Here is a 17,798-nt window from a genome sequence, read left to right as displayed (position 1 = left end):
AGGAGCTTATCAAGGACTATCTGATTTTTCAACTATCCCTTCCTTAATTAGACCGTCCATGTCCTTCTCTATCTCTTGTCGCTTTGCTGGAGCTATTCTCCTTGAAGGGATCTTTATTGGACGGTGATTGCCTGTGTTTATTCTGTGCTCTTCCAGGTTCGTGCATCCGAGGTCATGATCTCCTTTCGAAAAGACGTCAGCATAATTTGCCAAAAGTTCTTTTACCTGAAGAGCCTGTGATGATGACAAATGGACTATGCTCTTCTTATAGAGGTCAGTCAAATATTCTGGAAGTGTATGTCCCATTCTTTACAGCTATATTCCTTGCTTTAACATTGACTGGCTCTTCCTCCTGGCACACGCCCAACACTGCCCCTTCCTTAAGTGTCTGCTCACATTTAGAGAAATTGGCCACTGTTACAGGTACTACTTGTCGACCTGCTACAAGTGACCTTCCAATCTTCAAATCCGCTGGCCTGGATGGGTCTTCCATTGCTTCCACAAGCATTGGGCTTCCATGAGGATGTTCTTTTATCCTACCCCAAATTATCTTCTTTGACACTGGTTAATGTATCCTCCTTGTGTAAAAGACAATAAATCGTTCTTTAACGTATCTAATTTGCTTTTAAATTTACTAATGTTTTCCGTTTGTACTTCTTGTTTCTTTTCTTGTTCCAGTTGCCACTGTTGTAGTCTCTCTTCTTGTTTATTTTCTTTCTCTTTCAATAGCTGTTGTAATCTCTCTTGTTTATTTTGTTGTTCGAGCTGCCACTGTTGCAGGTTTTCATGCAACTGCTGTTGTCTCTCTTCTTGTTTCTTTTCTTTTTCCTCTAACAACTGTTGTAATTTCTCTTCTTGTTCTTCTTGTTTCTTTTCTTTTTCCTCTAACAACTGTTGTAATTTCTCCTCTCGTTCTTCTTGTTTCTTTTCTTTTTCCTCTAACAACTGTTGTAATTTCTCTTCTCGTTCTTCTTGTTTCTTTTGCTGTTCTTGTATTGCTGCCATTAAGTCTGCTAGGCTGTAGTTTGATTTGCCGCTTCTCGTTTACATTTTTTTTTATCCCACTCTCTGACACCAGTTTGTTACGTCTCCGTTTGTTAATTAACTTTCCGTAACTTCATTCCGACGAAACTTTAGCGACACAAATCCTTACTTAATAAAACTGGTTTATTCTTTCTGAATATAACTTCACGTTACATTTGATTTCAACATTCGGGCTAAAACAAACGCTATAACGAACGAACGTGCTCAACTTCAACAAAACGTCTCTCTCTGACTGCAGATCAATTACTCACTGTCTACACACACTGTTCCGTCACGTTGTCACCCTCTTATATATATATATATATACCAGACTACCCTCAATCTAGTAATCTCCGAAGGTTCGAGAAAGAAGTGGCGTGACACTAGTCACGTGACCTCGCTGACGCAACAATACGTAGCTAAGTCAGGTGGTTTTTACTATGGATTACATGTCTCAGAATGAATTACACTTGTGCACATTCTTTTTTTCCACTTGTATTAGCTTTATTTCCTTCTTCCGGGGGTGAAGGGCATACTTGTTCCAGAAGTAGTGCGGTGCCCTATGTGTGCTTCGGTTCACCTTGGAGCACACTTGTTCATTCTGGGTTGTTGCTTTCTGCTTGGTTTCAGTGTTGTGTGCCTAGACTGGCCACTCCACCTTTGCTCTATGGGATTCTAGTTTTGTGTAAGAGGAGGTAAGACCATATCGGAAGTTTACATTTTCTTACACTGAAAATGTATTTCAGATAGTTAATTACCTCCTCTCACATGCTTACCTCCCTTCCTCCCCACTGCAGGCATTATTCTTTTAGATCCTATCAATTCTAGAAAGTAAGAATTCAGCAGGAATAGCAGAGGGAACTAGCCACACCAATATAGATTGTGCAGTTCTATTGGTGGAGAGTAGTTACATGATATGTACATGTTCAATAGTGCCACAAAATTGGTGTACTGAGCATGAAAATTTTTTGAACAGAAAGAATATCAAGATAGCTTTGTGTGAAATAAGGTAAGTACATATTGGAAATATATTTTCAGTGTAAGAAGATGTTAACTTACATCCCATTTAAGTAGCTGTTACCTTAAATCAACATAATCTCTCACAACATTAATATCTGTACGTCACCACTAGGGGAAACTTGTCTCAGTTTCTTAATACATACATACTCAAAATCAATGTCCGCTAGATAGAACGTGAATTAGTGCTTCAATGTAACTAAAAAATTTATAGTTGAACTAAACAATAGAAGGAATACTAAATGAATGCTAAACAAAGCCATAACAAAATAGAAGTAGAATTTGCTGTCTCACAATATCTATGTAGAAAGGTTCTAAAGCTTATGGTTTAAAATGGAAATTATGAAACATTCATCACTGCATATAATATTTCTTTTTTTATATATTATGATGGTTTTATTTTGTAAATGTTTTTCTTTATTTTTTGCTTCTGTGTGATTGTAACTTATTTTAATCAATTCAGTATTTTTTCCAACATAGTTAATTTGTGCATATAGTGTTTTTTGGTTATGTTTTTCCAGATCAGTATTGCAGCTCAAAGTCATTATATTTTTTTCTTTAGTTTCTATTTAAATTTGGTATAATGATTTAATGTTTTATTACTTTTTGAAAACATTTTTGATACTTAACAGAAATTTGTAAAGTTTTCAATGATTGAGTGTGTTATTATGAGTAGTAACATTAATTAGACATCCTTTACATTGGCTTATGTACAGATGTTGAATTTTCTGTCAGTACAGAGGTGAGTGCAATGTATGCATTTGATTGCATATAGCAAATATATTCTACTATAGTATGTCACAGCAGTCTTATCTGCTAACATACTCTGTTCTGGATGGATTATTGTGGTGTTTGTTTATGATACTAATGTTTGCATTAAGTTATATATTTTGCACAATATAAAGAAAGTCCATTTGTACTTAAAGCTGTTACAATGATTTTGCTCCATAACTCTTTAAAGAGAAAACAAGAGAGCATACTACATCAAAATATTAATAAAGTAGTTATTATCAGTTTCCAGTTTTAATATAGCATTTGTACATTTTTTGTTAGAAATGGACTTACTTGTTCATGAAAACAATTTTCACATAAAAATCTTGTTTAATCACAGAGTATTCTTTGATCAAGCTTTTCCAAAAGTTAGGAACATTTTTAATTCTTGTCTTTTCACTTTATTCATGTTTCTATTCTTTCTTCATTGGTCATCTATGGTTTATTATTTGTTCTGGACATACCAGTACTCTGAATTTTTCAGTATAATATATTGTGTAGCTGTAAATCCTACAGATGCTAGTTTTTGTTGTATTATTTACTATTATACTGAAAACTCTTAACTTTTTGTGGCTTTACTGTTTGTCTTATTACAGTAATAGTTAGATTCACTTATAAGAATAATGTCAAGATAAAAAATACTATTTTAGCAACTGTTTAGCTTGTTTTCATTTGCATGTTAATTTAATTAGAAACCAAACTGTAGAAATTTATTTAAATAAGATATTTTTGATTTTAGACAGTAACTTCATTTCTTGAGATTATTATAAATATCTTTATATTTCCTAAACTTTAAGTGAATGAGATAAAAATTCTTGAAGTTATTTTTTATGACTATTTTAGTTAGGAACTACATATTTTAGGAACATTAAAAATGTACATGACATAGTTTCCAGGTTATACCTAACACACAGTTACCTGCCCTCTCTAACAACTAGAGATTTGAAGACCTAGTTAAAAGAACAGGATTTATAGTGGTGGAATGAAAGAGACAAAATTCAGTGTAATTTAAAGCAATAAATAAAGACTAACTGATGAAGCACTGGTGATTAAAGGCTGATGGACAAGTATTGCATTATGATAAAGTTAGAGAAGTATAGTAAATTCTATTTAATGGTTAATTCTTTCTGGGCTGGTGGGCACCTTTTATATATGTAGTATACAACTGCATATCAAATTTCAAAATGTAAGTAAAAATAATAATTCTAACTCTGTTTCAACAGTTTTTTCTCAAAAATATTTTAGAATTGATATTTTGGCATTTTGTAACATTCACTCAATATAATTCACAAAAAAAAAGAAAATTATTTTAAAAATTACACTTCTGTGCATCTCCAAGGAATTTTGCATGTAAATGTTACGTATTGAGAATTTGAAATTGTTTGAAGCCGAGTTAAATAGTTTAAATTTAACAGTTAAATCATTCTGGATTTAGTATCTAGATATATGCTGATATTTTAGTTAATTCACAATATTTGCCAACAGGATTGATACACAAATACATTTTAATATATACACCACAGTACAGTTTACAACAACAATTATTATGAATAGTTACTACAAACAAAGTTTTATAAACAAAAATTTCACTAACTTACAAACAATATACAAATTTTCCTTCTAGATTGGAATTCCCTTGATATCTAGGGAGGTAACTTCAAGTCGATGTACATACGATTGCCCGGGAAGCTAGCTAGCTTTGTCTCATTGGTCACCACCGAATTGTTGGTCCATTGAAGTAAGATAATGTTTTTCATAAAACTACTAATGTCAGATGAAAACCCAGTAATATTTTCGGAAAGATACTAATGTCCGATGAGAATCCACTGATGTTAGAAATTTATAACTGTTCCTGGTCAAATGTCTTAATTTTTCGATTGATGAGTGTAATAAAAGCTTTTGGTGTTTTTAGTACACTGTTTATAGCGGACGACTGATAGGGTTTCTTTTTGGCAGACAACAATACTGAGCTATATTTAACCGATTAAAGTAGTGGGTATATTGTTGATTCTTACGTTCACAAATATTCTACTACTTTGGAGAATTGGTGTGAGTTTCACAATACGTATCCAACTCTGTAAGCTAGGCACATTTTTAAATATAAACTCAATCCAAACAAACATTGACATTAAAATAAATATATAACAAATTTGTTACACACAATACATATCTAACACTATAACCTATGCATATTTTTAAACACAAACTTAATCTAAACAACGTTACATATTAAAATAATACATAACAAATTTGTTACAGTAAACAATATATACTTTTTTTAGAATTTTTCTGCCTATCCCAAAGGATAGGTTTATATTTACTATAAAACCTATCATCTCTGGAAAATATAATTATCAACATTTTTCTTCTTGCATAATTTTAATTCTCTCTCTCTCTCTGAATTTAATTAGTACAGCCTCTCAATTCCAACCCTTTTATGACCTCAGAAAAGGTGATTGAACAACTACTAATGAAACTCAACTTTCAAAATAGCTACAAGCAAAGCTTAACTACTATTGCATAGAACAGATTATAAGCTATTTGTGTCAGTGTAGAGCGAGTAAAGTGGTGCATGTGAGAAGTAATTCATTGTTTGTGGAAAGTGACAAGACCTAGTATGTGCAAAGAACAACAAAAAATGTAGTAGGAAGTTTAGAAGACTTAGGAACAAACCACAGACCTGGAAATTTTTTATGGTTTATTTTGTGTTATGTTCATTTCTGAAATTGTAAACAAAAATTTTTTAAATTATACAGCATAAACTTATTGTAAACTTATTAAATATAATTATATGAAATTTTGAAAGTATAAACCAGAAAGGGTTAAGTGAATATACCTCATGTGATCAATGAATGATTTTGGAAACAATTTTGAGACTTCACAGCAAGTACTATCTCTCTCAAAAATTGGAACAAATCTAATGTAAAAGTGCATTTACAATACAGATTCTATCTGTAGCTGACAAGTCAAAAAAAGGGCACCACACTATGTAAATATCTGTTGTACATGTGAGAATTGCAAGGTCCTCAATACTCAGGGTTGTATAGGAAACAATGCAACTACCCCATGGAACAGTAGATAAGTTCATTGACCAATCAGACTGTAAAAAGCTACACCTAGACTAAATTTAACATCAACCCAGCTAGGTTTATGATACTCCAATTCAGAATCTAGAAAATTCACAACCTTTGTAGATAAAGGTATGTAGTATATGAATACTACATCCCTCTGTTCCTTTAATTAAGCTTGTCCTCAAACCAGTTTAAATTTCAGTTAACTCTAAACTGCTTGGGTGCATCAATTCAAGACACCTGATGTATGGTTTGTTTTATTGCATTGCAAAAACAAACTACTGAATAAAATAGTTTGAAGATGAACCTTATACAGATTATGTAGCTTTTGCAATTAAAATATCATATTTTTATTTGTATATGTGGTTTTTATAGAAATTTGTAGCTTTGAAAATTATAAGATATTTCATTAGATTGGTTTTTCTTTACAAAACAGTTAAAAAAATGCTTACTTTTGATGTATATTTTGAGTACTGATTTTTACGTCTTTCTATGTTATTTTAAAACTTTCCTATAATGTTTTTATTTCATAAGGCCGTAAATTTAATCTTTGTATGATTTGATTAAAAAAATACCACACATAGATTCATAATGAAAATAACCATTTACCTTACTAAGATTAAAGCCAAGTTGACTTTTTTTGTGGTATGTTTAGTCCCTCCCAACAAAAATAAATCAGGTGGTCTGAGAACAAAAAAATGTTTGGGAACCAAACTTTTTAAGATTGGGGTAATGTAAACAGCCTATCAAACAGTGACATTATTGATGAAACAATTTTTGGTACAGTTAAGTACAAAATGGTTTAATTAAGCCTTCTCATCTTGTTCCTTGAAAAACATTTATTTTTTTGTTCTACTGCTACATCATGATTCAAATAATACATAAAATGATAAACAAAATATAATTTTTTTTCTAGCAACATTTCACCAAATTATGCTTCTATCACTTTGTTATAATCTATATATGAGTTTCCACTAAACTGGAAACCAAATTACACTTGAAAATAACAGAAGAATAGCTGTCATTACATGTGTAGAGTAAGCTATGCACTTAGAGCTAAACTAAAAATCAACTTGGCCATCAGTATATTTAATTAAACAATTATAATAAAAAATCTTTAAATGTTATGAAGACAAGTAGTGATTAATATATATTTAACCTAGCTAGTTATAGTAATATGGAAAGTTTTAATGTTACAAAAAGTATTGAAACAAAAAAGTCAAAACAACAAAAATTGAATTACAAATTTAAAAAAAAATTATCTCTACTTTGGCTCAGACTAACATAATTACAGTGATTTGCCAAAGTAAGGGTAAATTTTAAGTAACTCAGTTTTGTAGTTTTTGACTTTTTTCTTTCAATACTTTTTGTAGCATTAAAACTTTCTATATTACTATAGCTGACTAGGCTACGTATACATTAATCACTATTTGTCTTCATAAAATGAAAAGTTTTTTTATTGTAATTGTTTTTTTTTTATTAGCTATATTTTTGTGCACCAGCAATACCAAGCATGGACTTCGTGTATACCCAATTAGATTTTATTACTCATTAGGATCTCTATCCTCAAATCTAATTATATACCCAAAGTAGCACACCATCCATATATATATATATATATATATATATACATACATTTGTCTGGAAAAGTCACTTACTTATTTACTTAGATGAAAATTCATTGAAATGGTGAAATTTTGTATTCACTTCATAAACATGTATATATATATATATATAGATTGAGGCAGCTTTATAAGTACAATAAGCTTTAGTTTTTGCACAACCAATACTGTGAATTAGTCATTGTTAATATTCAGTTATTTTAAATGTGGTTTTAAAAGGGCGATTTTTATGGCTGTCATTTTGTTTCATCACGATCCCTATTATTAAGTACTACGATACTTGATATACTCTTCTTATGTATCCACTTATAAAGATTAGAATGCATTGTTTTACCAGTTTTGTACCCTCACTTTTAATAATATTTTCGGCCAGATAAAGGCAATTATATCACCATGAAACTGAGGTTGAGAAACAGTGAATTGGCTAAAATCAATAAAGCTACACTTGTATTGAAGGTACAAGAGCTGTTTTATTCATAACTATTTTGTTTTTCTTCCTAGAGGCTATGAATGATGTATTATGCTCAGAAAAAATTATTGAATTTCAAAAACACTGATGTTTTATAAGAAACATGCTTAAGTCCACCACAAATCAAAATATGCAGTCTTCCAGTGGGTTAGTGATAATTTTCTAGACTTAAAGTGCTAAAATCCATGATTCAATTATCCATGGTGGACAGAATGTAAACAGCCTGTTACGTAGCTTTGTACTAAAACAAACAATCAAACCAAAATAAAATATGCAATTTTATTTCCATTTCTTGTATAACCTTAAAGAAATAAAACTTATATGCAGTAAATTTCAATTCTGAAGTTGTTTGTTTTGTTATTTTTATTGTTTGGAAGAATGACTAAAAGTTTCTTATCCATAAGTCTTTTAATTCAGAAGTGCAATTTTTATCTCAGCCTGGAGGCTTGGGGCAGAATTCCATATTGGGGACCTTTATTTCAACATCAACTGTAATCAAACAACTGTAGAAATACAGTTTGCAGACTATCTTATTTGTGAGGCCTGGGACAAATTGCCCCTTTTGCACCACCCCATGTCAAACTAAACACCCTTTCAATAAAATACTGAAAACAAACTAAATCAAACTAGTATAAAATATATGAATAACATTTTCTAGGATCTTTTGTCTCTCATAGACCAGTCTAACTAATGAGTTCTGGAAATTAATGAAAATTGTATTGGACAGTGTCTTATGGAAGACAAGAGAAATCCGAAATATAATTCTTTTTACATACACCTCTGATTTTGAGCCACAATAGACAAATTAAGTGGAATGTTGTGGAAAGAAAAAATCTGCAGTTAACTTGTTTTTATGATAATTTTTAGACCTATTAGTTTTCTAATACTTTGTCAGCTTTTGATGTTTAAACTATAGCTTGTAAGGTATTATAATCGTGCATATATGCAGAGGGGGTTTGTCGAAACCCCTATTTTTGTGATGTAAAAAATTATGCTTATATAATTTTAATGCAGCTGCTTATGGTATTTAATGCTTTCTACATAATCTACATTTTTCTGATGAAGCATTAACATTTTCTAACTTGAAATAGTTGCTTACCTCCAGACCACAATATGCTTCACACAATATGTGTTAGCTTTTGATCTCATAAATTAGAACCACTCTTTCAAACATTCTGTGTACGGGCCTGATAATGTATATATATAAATAGTGTTTTATAGGGTATTTTGTCTGGCATTGTCTAGCCCAACTAATGAGTTCAGGTATTGAACAAAAAACTTATTGAGCAGTAACTTGTGGATTTGTTTGTTTGTTGTTAAGCATAAAGCTACACAATGGGAAGCAAAAAGCTATGCAATGGGTTGTTTATGGTATGCCCATCACAGGTATTGAAACCCAGTTTTTAATATTGCAAGTCTTAAAACTTACAGCTGAGCCACCTGGAGGGTAACTTGTGGGAGTCAAAAGATAGATCTGAAATGGCATTTTCTATACATCTTTGATATAGAGCTGCAATGTATAAATCAAGAGGAATCTGGAAAAAAAATCTGTGATTAATTTGTGTTTATAACAACTTTTAGGCATTTTGATTTAACATTTTTCTGGCTTTTGGCATTTAAACTGTAACTTGTAATATAAAATAAAGTTGGAGAGGTATAGAAATAGTGCACACACACAACAAAAGGTAACACTCAAAAGAAGAGGAATTGTAAGCTCTGACTGTGTTTAAAAAAATGGGGAGTCAAGAAACTGCTAAGTGAAATGACCAGAACTTAATCATAACTTCCAACTAAACCATGCATTAATAATCAAAGTAGAATGTCACATTTAAATCAGATTGAACAAAATAACACAAACATAATCTCTTTATACATGAAAGAATAAATTATATTAAAATGTTTTTGAATGTGCAGATCAGAAAGTCACAACACAACCATGGCTGCTATAAAGTTGCAGTGTAAGGGAATGTATCTGAACTACATATTTTTCATTGTTTGGCATTTCATATATAGTGTGAAACCATCAAAAATTGATCACTTTTTCGAAGGATATATAACAGCCCTTTCTGATGCAAAATATGCATACATAAGATCAGAAAGATATGTTTAGACTGGGGATTTAGAATTTCCAAAAGGGGGGATATATCTTACACATAATAGTAGTAGAAAACAAGAGAATATATATGAATCAATCTGGGGAACCATGACCATCCAGAAAAATACTTGTAGCAGTTGAGAATCCCCCAACACAGAGTTCAGTCGCAGAAGCCATCCACATGTCCTCCAGACAACAGTGCATAACATAATCAAAAAGGATCTAGACCTAGAGACATACCTCAACCAGATGGAGATTGAAATGGTTATTTGTGCTATACCTTATTAAGACATACCCATCAAGTCACCAGGTGCAGCATTTAAAAATTTCTGTGCAATTGAACTGTTAAAATGGGTGCTCTGAACCATTGTCCTTGTACACTAGATGGATTATAGAAAGCTGCAGGGAGGAGGGCCTTTGAATTTGACAGACTCACTCGAAGCTGTTGTCTGATTATTTCATTTCTTACTTCATCTAATCTTGTCTTATTGACAGGCTTATGGAGTCATCTCATTTGAAACGATGTTATTCTTTGTTCAGTTCTCTTATTGACGGTCCGTGGCTAGCATTGATTTATTAGTGCTGGTGTAAGTACATTCCTTTTGCTGTGGCTAGGATGTGCTTTTCCCAGTGCACTGGGAAATATACGTCCCAGCCACAGTTAAAGGGTTAATATGTTCTCTTGGTCAACTTCAGCTTACATAAGAGTGTAATCTCCATGTATCCTCTTACTGCCTGATATCTTCTTTCTTATCTTTGATATTCCTAGCAGCTTGGTTTTGTATTTCTGCATTGTTTCAACAAGCTCTTTCTCTCTATTGTTCAACCCATCAGATACTCCAAGTTGTCACTTTAATCAATGTCTGAATTTGTCATTATAATATTTCCATTCTGTATTCCATTTACATCTTTTCGTTTACTCTGAGCATTCAGAAACCCACTTTCAACTTGCTGTGCCTGTCACAGCTTCACCAGAACCCTGTTAGCCATGAAATGTTGAGGTAATCTGGGCCAACCTTCATGGTTACCATAACTGGGGTATCCCTCACCAATGAGTCACTATACTTCACCCATAAAATAAATATTTATTCATTACTTTCATTTTGGACTTTTGATTACTTATTTTTCCATATTCAGTTATTTTCTGTAAATGCATTTATATATATGATCAGATATTATTTTTTATGTTTTTAGAGATTTTTTTTTATATATTGTGATGTTTCATCTAAGTAAAACTCTAAAAGCATAATCAGTGAATATCTGATCATATATATATGCATTTACAGAAAATATTTGAATACATAAAAGGAAAGAAGTAACCAACAATTTAAAATAAAAATAATAAGCATTCAAATGTGCAACTTTTAGGCCATAATTGTTAATCATATCTTCTTTTTAGTGTTAGATTATACAAAACTGTTCAGTTTAAGAGTTATTATTTAGTATATTTAGTGATTTAATATTTAATGATTATTTATTTTTCATAACAAGAGTGTTAAAAATTAATTATTTTAAAAGTGATAGTTAGGACAGGTTTTGTTACGTAAGCCTGTACGAATTGTTTGTTGTGTATGTAGTTTAATTGTTGTACCAGACTTTTGTAATATTGTTGATGTCATCTTACTTGAAACTTCTAAGTTTTTCTCATTATGTGTCATATTGTTGTTACTAGAGGACTAAATATTTCTAGATTTTTCTCTTGCATGTTATAAATATGTGCAGATACAGAGAGCAAGTAAGTTAACTTAGTGAAAGTAAATGTGAAGTTAGACTGCATGATTGTTAGTTTAGCCATGACAGCAATTTTTAAAGTGAGTTTCACAGCTTATATTGTAATAGCAGAGATAGAGGAGAATAATTTATCTTGTCAAAGGGTATTCTAAAGTAATGGAAGCCTCTGGTGTGGACTTTGATGAAAAAGAGACAATTATTTAAAGGCCTGGATACAACTGTGATAACCAATAGTGTAAAGAAGTTTTGTACATACATGTTACTTGTTTTGAATATATTATTTTAAAACAAGTGGATTGTGTGCTGTCCATTTATTGTTGAAATTTATCACCAACAGTCATAAACATCTACTGTTAAGATTCCACACCCATAAAAACATGACATTTAGTTTCTTCAAAGTGTTTATTGTACCTTTCCACTGTTGTTACTACTTAAAGATTTTTAGATATAATAATAAAATCTAAGTTGTAGTTTTTCTGATTTTATACACAAATGTTTTTATTCTAAGTAATGAAATATTTTTAAAATTACTTCAAACATTATTATTTTTTTTTATTATATGTCACAATAGTGTAACTTATTGTGATATACATGAAGTTTATTCTGTATTGGATTGTTTATCACATTTCAATCATTTATTTATAATTCCCAACTTAAAAAGTTGCATCTTGCATATGCCACAGTTTTGTATGAAGTAGCAATATATCTGTCATGAAATCATAATAAAAACTCATATAAATGTATGTGAAGGTTTTTTTGTTGTTGTTTTTTTGTGTGAAATTACAAACTTTTCCATAGATGTATTTCAACATGTTATTATAAGATTATTTTTTCTTCTGACTCAAATATTAAATATCCTTTAATATTTAGGCCTGATATAGCCTGGTTGTTAGGGTGCTTAAGTTGCAATCTGAGGGTCACAGGTTTGAATCCCCATCACTGAACATGATTGCCCTTTCAGCTGTGGGGGCATTATAATGTGACAGTCAATCCCACTGTTTGTTGGTAAAAGAGTAGTCCAAGAGTTGGCAGTGGATGGTATTGAGTAGCTGCCTTCCCTCTAGTCTATCACTGCAAAATTAGAGATGGCAAGTGCAGATATCCTTCATGTAGCTTTGCACAAAATTCAAACCAAACCTTTAATAGTTACATTTGTACTCTAATAATTATTTATAGAATTTATAAAAATCTTTATCGATAGATTATTAAAAATTGAATTTATGTGTGAAATAAATATTAATTAATGAAAAAGTTAGATTATGTTTTATATATACAGTTGTGTTGAAAATTATTAGAAGGCCTCTTCATTTGTCCTTTTATGAGCTTTACACATAAAATATATATTTGTTGATTTTCCACAGAACATAACCTGTAATTATTGCAAATTAATCTTAGAAATAATGTCTTTAAGTGTATTTAATGTTACTATTTAGTGTGACCACATTTGACATCAATAACAGTTTGGTATCATTGTGGTATTGTGTCCATGTATTCTCTCAAAGTAAAATAGTTTGTGTAATTTGATTCCCTTTTTCTTGAATACATTTCCAAAGGGCTTTCTTTCTTTGCCAAACAAGCATGACATTTACTGGTAGTATCTTATTGAGATATAGAATTTTGCACAATTAACTTCTTTCAAGATGGTATAACATGGTACAGTAATAAACTGCAGTATTTAAACTGATCTGTTATTCCATCAATTTTTTGAAGATGATCAACATCATTTGCAGATATTACACTCCAAACAATCACAGGTCCTCCTGTATGCTCAACTGTTGGCACAAGACATTTCTTCTCCAACCTGTCATTAACTCTTCGGCAAACATACAGACACCAATTGGAACCAAACTGCTCAAGTTTAGACTCATCTGTCCAAAGTACCTTGTGCCACTATTCCAAAGACCAGGATACATGATCTTTTTCAAAAGCTAGTCTCTTTGCTATATCCACTTTTTGCACTAAGGGCTTTTTTACTACTCTTCTCTAAACACTACTTTTCTACAGCATTCTTAAGGCTGTACTTTTTGCTATTTTATCTGTGCATGTCTTAATGTCATCACCAAGATTTTTTTGTAGTTTCTCACAGTTTTTCAGATAATTTATTTTAATGTATCTAATATCTCTTTCAGTAAGCTTTTTCTCCATCCTCGCCTTGTCTGACATGACAGTACTAGGTTTCCTTGTATCTGTGTAACATATACTTCACAGTACTTGATGAACAGCCAAAGTCTTTTGCAATTCTTCTTAGACTCTAACCAGCATCATGTAGAGATTTGATCGTGACTCTGTCAAAGGTTATTGATTGTCTCTTTTTTTGTCATTTTATTGGCAACACCCCACTACATCAGCTGTGTGGGACAATGTTTTTGAAAAAACAAATCACCTCTTATATACCTCCATGTACCTGAAAGATAAACTCAGAATTTGAAAATCTCAAAGTTTTGTTAGTAACTATTGGTACAGAAACTAATGGCAGTCTTGCATGTGACAATGTTGCACTGCTTTGTTTATAAATTAGACATATTGAACAACTTTTAAAAATACCTACTGCATCTTTTCATTTGTGGCTATGTGTTGCTTTTCTCTTAAAGTTTTAAATCAATTAAATGAGAAAATCAATAATTTGCTTATTTTGATTCCTTTTCCAACATTTTATACTACAATGGCTGTCTTGCACAGGCACAAAAAATCAAAATTGCAGGAGTAATGGGATGTTCTAATAAGTTTTTACACCACTATCTATATATATATATATATATATATACACATACATGAGTAAGTAAGCATATTATGCTAATATAATAAAAGGTGGGCAAACACTGATTTATAAGCATAAGGAAGAGTTTTATTGATGGTGGAACATACTACATGTTTTGAGAGAACATTGGTCTGTCTTATTCATACCACTATATATACTTGTATGATTTATTAGAATTGAAATTATAGTTGAAGTGTTTGTAAGTTATTTATTTTTAATCTTAAGTTTATTGTGATTTTGTTCATCTTTTAAGGATTTAAAGCTGTTCTGAATCATTAATTATCTAAGATGTGTTTTGAAACTGTAGTTACAATTTGACACATTAATTCTTAGTCATATACAGTTAGGCTGGTAATAGTTTGTAGCATATTTTTAATTTTGTTTTGGTCTTCTAACAAAATTCTTTGATATAGTTTTAAACTTCAAGGGAAATATCTTAAAATTTAATCTCAGTTATTTACTGATATTCATATAGCAATCTTAGACTTATTTTCTGCCATTGTATTTTCTTGTTCTAACTAGTGACTCTGGAAGCAAACGACACAAGCAGAAGCATAGTAAACATGTGAAGAAAGGAGCTAGTGGTCATGATAAAAAAAAGAAAAAAAATGTGAAAAAACTAGTAAAAGAAGGCAAACCCCACAGAAAAGAGCAAGAAAATTCAAATGTAGGTTTTTGTAAATTAATAGAATATCTAAGTGACTGGCAAAAGTTTAAGGTTCTGTGTATGCAATAAAAAAAGTGTTTTTACATGTCCTTTGAACAAAATATTTTTAAATGTTAATAAAACTTTTATAAAATTTTGTTGTATATCAGTTCAATACTTCTTGAGTGGTTTTGTTCAGAGTAGATCTCTAGAGGCAAGTAGTTTATAATTGCTGGTAACAAAGTTAAAAACGTTTTCAGTGCATGACTTTTCTAAAGCACAGAATGGTGAAATGTGTGTTTCAAGGTGTAACAAGTTAGTGATTATCATAGTCTATATATTATGAGTATGTTTGATAATCGTATTTATCTTTAGTTTACACAAATTATTCATTTATTCAAGCTTGCTTCAATCCAATGAATTCTTAAATATTTTAAGTGAGATGGTAACAAAACTATCTGCTCTTTCTTTTGCGTGATATGATTGACAAACTGAATATAGTTGTTTCATTTCAGTCCAGAAAGTGAGATTGTTAAAATTAAATGTAAAGGTAAAAATAGTGGTGGTTTCCTAATTGAGTAATTAATTCTATCATGATAGTTAATTTATTTTAGAACAATATTTTAATTTAGTTTCTGTGAAATTGAAAGGTAGTTAATTGGTATGTTTTAGGTTTTGATATTGTTTTTTAAATTACTCAAATATTAATGAAGGAAAGAATTATTTGAAAGAAGTAAGCTGGGCATTCTTAATCTTTATTTCAGTATGTGTTCAGATCTGTTTGTGTGAAGACGTGTTCAAATTTTGCTTGTGTTTGACTTAGATTTTTGCTTTTTCAATTTCTTCAACAACTTAATTGTTTTTTATATTGCTTTTTTTACAGTTAAATTTGAGTTACTGTTGGTTGTTAATTTTGTTATCCACTCTCTGTTGAATTATGAATTTTGAACTTCAAATCACTACTAATACCACAGTAGTTAAGACTACTACTGCCACTCAACCTGCTGTTTCTTAGGCTTCAGGCTACACACTTTTGGCTGAGGAGATCTTGGTTTTAGTATGTTGTGAATTGGAATTCATTATGTGGCCTGTGGTGCCTCCTGATCCCAGACCAGATATTCCTTTTCTTGGTGAACCTGGACAAAAAGATGACGATTTGGATAGGCTCTTTCCACCTCCTACCTTTACTGTGTAATCCTGTCTTCCCTGTGTGGATGTCTCCAGATAATTTTCAGCCTTTCTGAATATGGTGTCACAGGTATATTACCTTCTGTGTCATATGACACCTCTCCTTCCATTTTAAATTCTGTCCCTTCCTCTGAGTACCTGGTTTTCCCTTCTTCTCCACATATTGGGATCCATGCTGACCAGTTTGTGGCAAAGTTACATTCTGGGATCAGCATGGATAATTATGCTTTGGCATACCATCATTCGGATTTTCTGTTTCTCAACTCTCAAACCTTAGAGTATTTGATCTAGGTGTGAAGTTCTGACCCTGATACTGCTGTGAGATTTACCCAAACCCAATTTTCTCACTTATGTTTGTCCCTCTCCACCCTCCTGAGATACTTCTTTTCCATCCATCTTGTCAAAGGATACTTGCTCCCTTGTGTATTCCACATTGGCACACTTGTCCTTCTCAGCCCTTTCCTATAAAACATCGATCCTTTGTTATTGGGATCTCCTGGATAGGGACATGCCAGGCCCCCCACCACCAAGTGAGTATCCTGTAGGTTCTAGCAAGGTTGGAGCATGGTTGGCCAAGTTTGTGCATCTAGGGAACAATTTCACCTCAGATCCTTGGGTGCTTCAGGTGTTGTCAGAAGGTTTTTCCTTTAAATTTATCAACTCCATCCCTTACCCCCTCCTGAGGATCCTATTTCTTGCCAGCATTTCTCTGTAGTGTTTCAGACTTGTCTTCTCATGGATGCTATAGAACCTGTCAGTCATCCTTCTCCAGGATTCTGTTCCAGGTTGTTTGTTCCAAGAAGACTGGGGACTGGTGTCCTGTCATTGATCTTTTACATGTCAACCATTTTATCAACATTAATCTTTTCACCGTGGAGTCCTTCCTCACATTCAGGTGGGCATTTATCTTGAGTCTTTGTATGATGAAGGTGGACATTGCAGATGCATACCTTCAGATCTCTATTTCCCCAACATTCATATGTTATCTTTATTTTGTCCACAAGGGTCGAGTTTATCAATTCCACGCTTTTCTATTTAGTCTGGCATCTGCATGCTACATTTTCTGTTGGGTGTTCAGGGTCTTTGCTCCATTTATGCATTCTCACAGTCTGTGGTTCGACCATTACATGGACAACTGGCTGCTATTAGCTCTATCCCATCAGAAATCTAACGAGCACACCCAGTTGCTTATTCAAGTGTTGGTTAGGGTGGGTTGGCTTTTCAAGTTGGAGAAACCTTTTCTTCTTCTGACATAATACCTTATCCACTTGGGAGTGTTTTTCAAATCCTCTCTCAGCTGGGCCCAGCCTTCTCCACTTCATTTGTGGATGATGGAGCTATTAATTCTCAAGGCTCAATCCTCTCCTTCTCCTACTGCACACAAGGTTCTTTCTCTTTTGGGGACTT

General features: G+C 32.0%; 1 protein-coding gene across 12 annotated transcripts in view; it reads left to right on the top strand.

The window, feature by feature from the left end:
* Positions 1–17,798, top strand: part of LOC106459222 (serine/arginine repetitive matrix protein 4-like) — a 132,965-nt gene that overhangs the window by 69,367 nt on the left and 45,800 nt on the right. For all 12 annotated transcript variants that reach the window (XM_022385675.1, XM_022385669.1, XM_022385673.1 and 9 more), the window contains one exon: positions 15,080–15,224. In XM_022385675.1, coding sequence (XP_022241383.1) covers positions 15,080–15,224 — 145 coding nt within the window. The remainder of the gene's footprint in view (positions 1–15,079; positions 15,225–17,798) is intronic.

The sequence above is a fragment of the Limulus polyphemus genome, unplaced genomic scaffold, assembly GCF_000517525.1.
Source record: "Limulus polyphemus unplaced genomic scaffold, Limulus_polyphemus-2.1.2 Scaffold578, whole genome shotgun sequence".
NCBI classification, from domain to species: domain Eukaryota; kingdom Metazoa; phylum Arthropoda; class Merostomata; order Xiphosura; family Limulidae; genus Limulus; species Limulus polyphemus.
The sequence above is the reverse complement of the archived record's forward strand: the minus strand, read 5'-3'. Positions and strand labels throughout refer to the sequence as shown.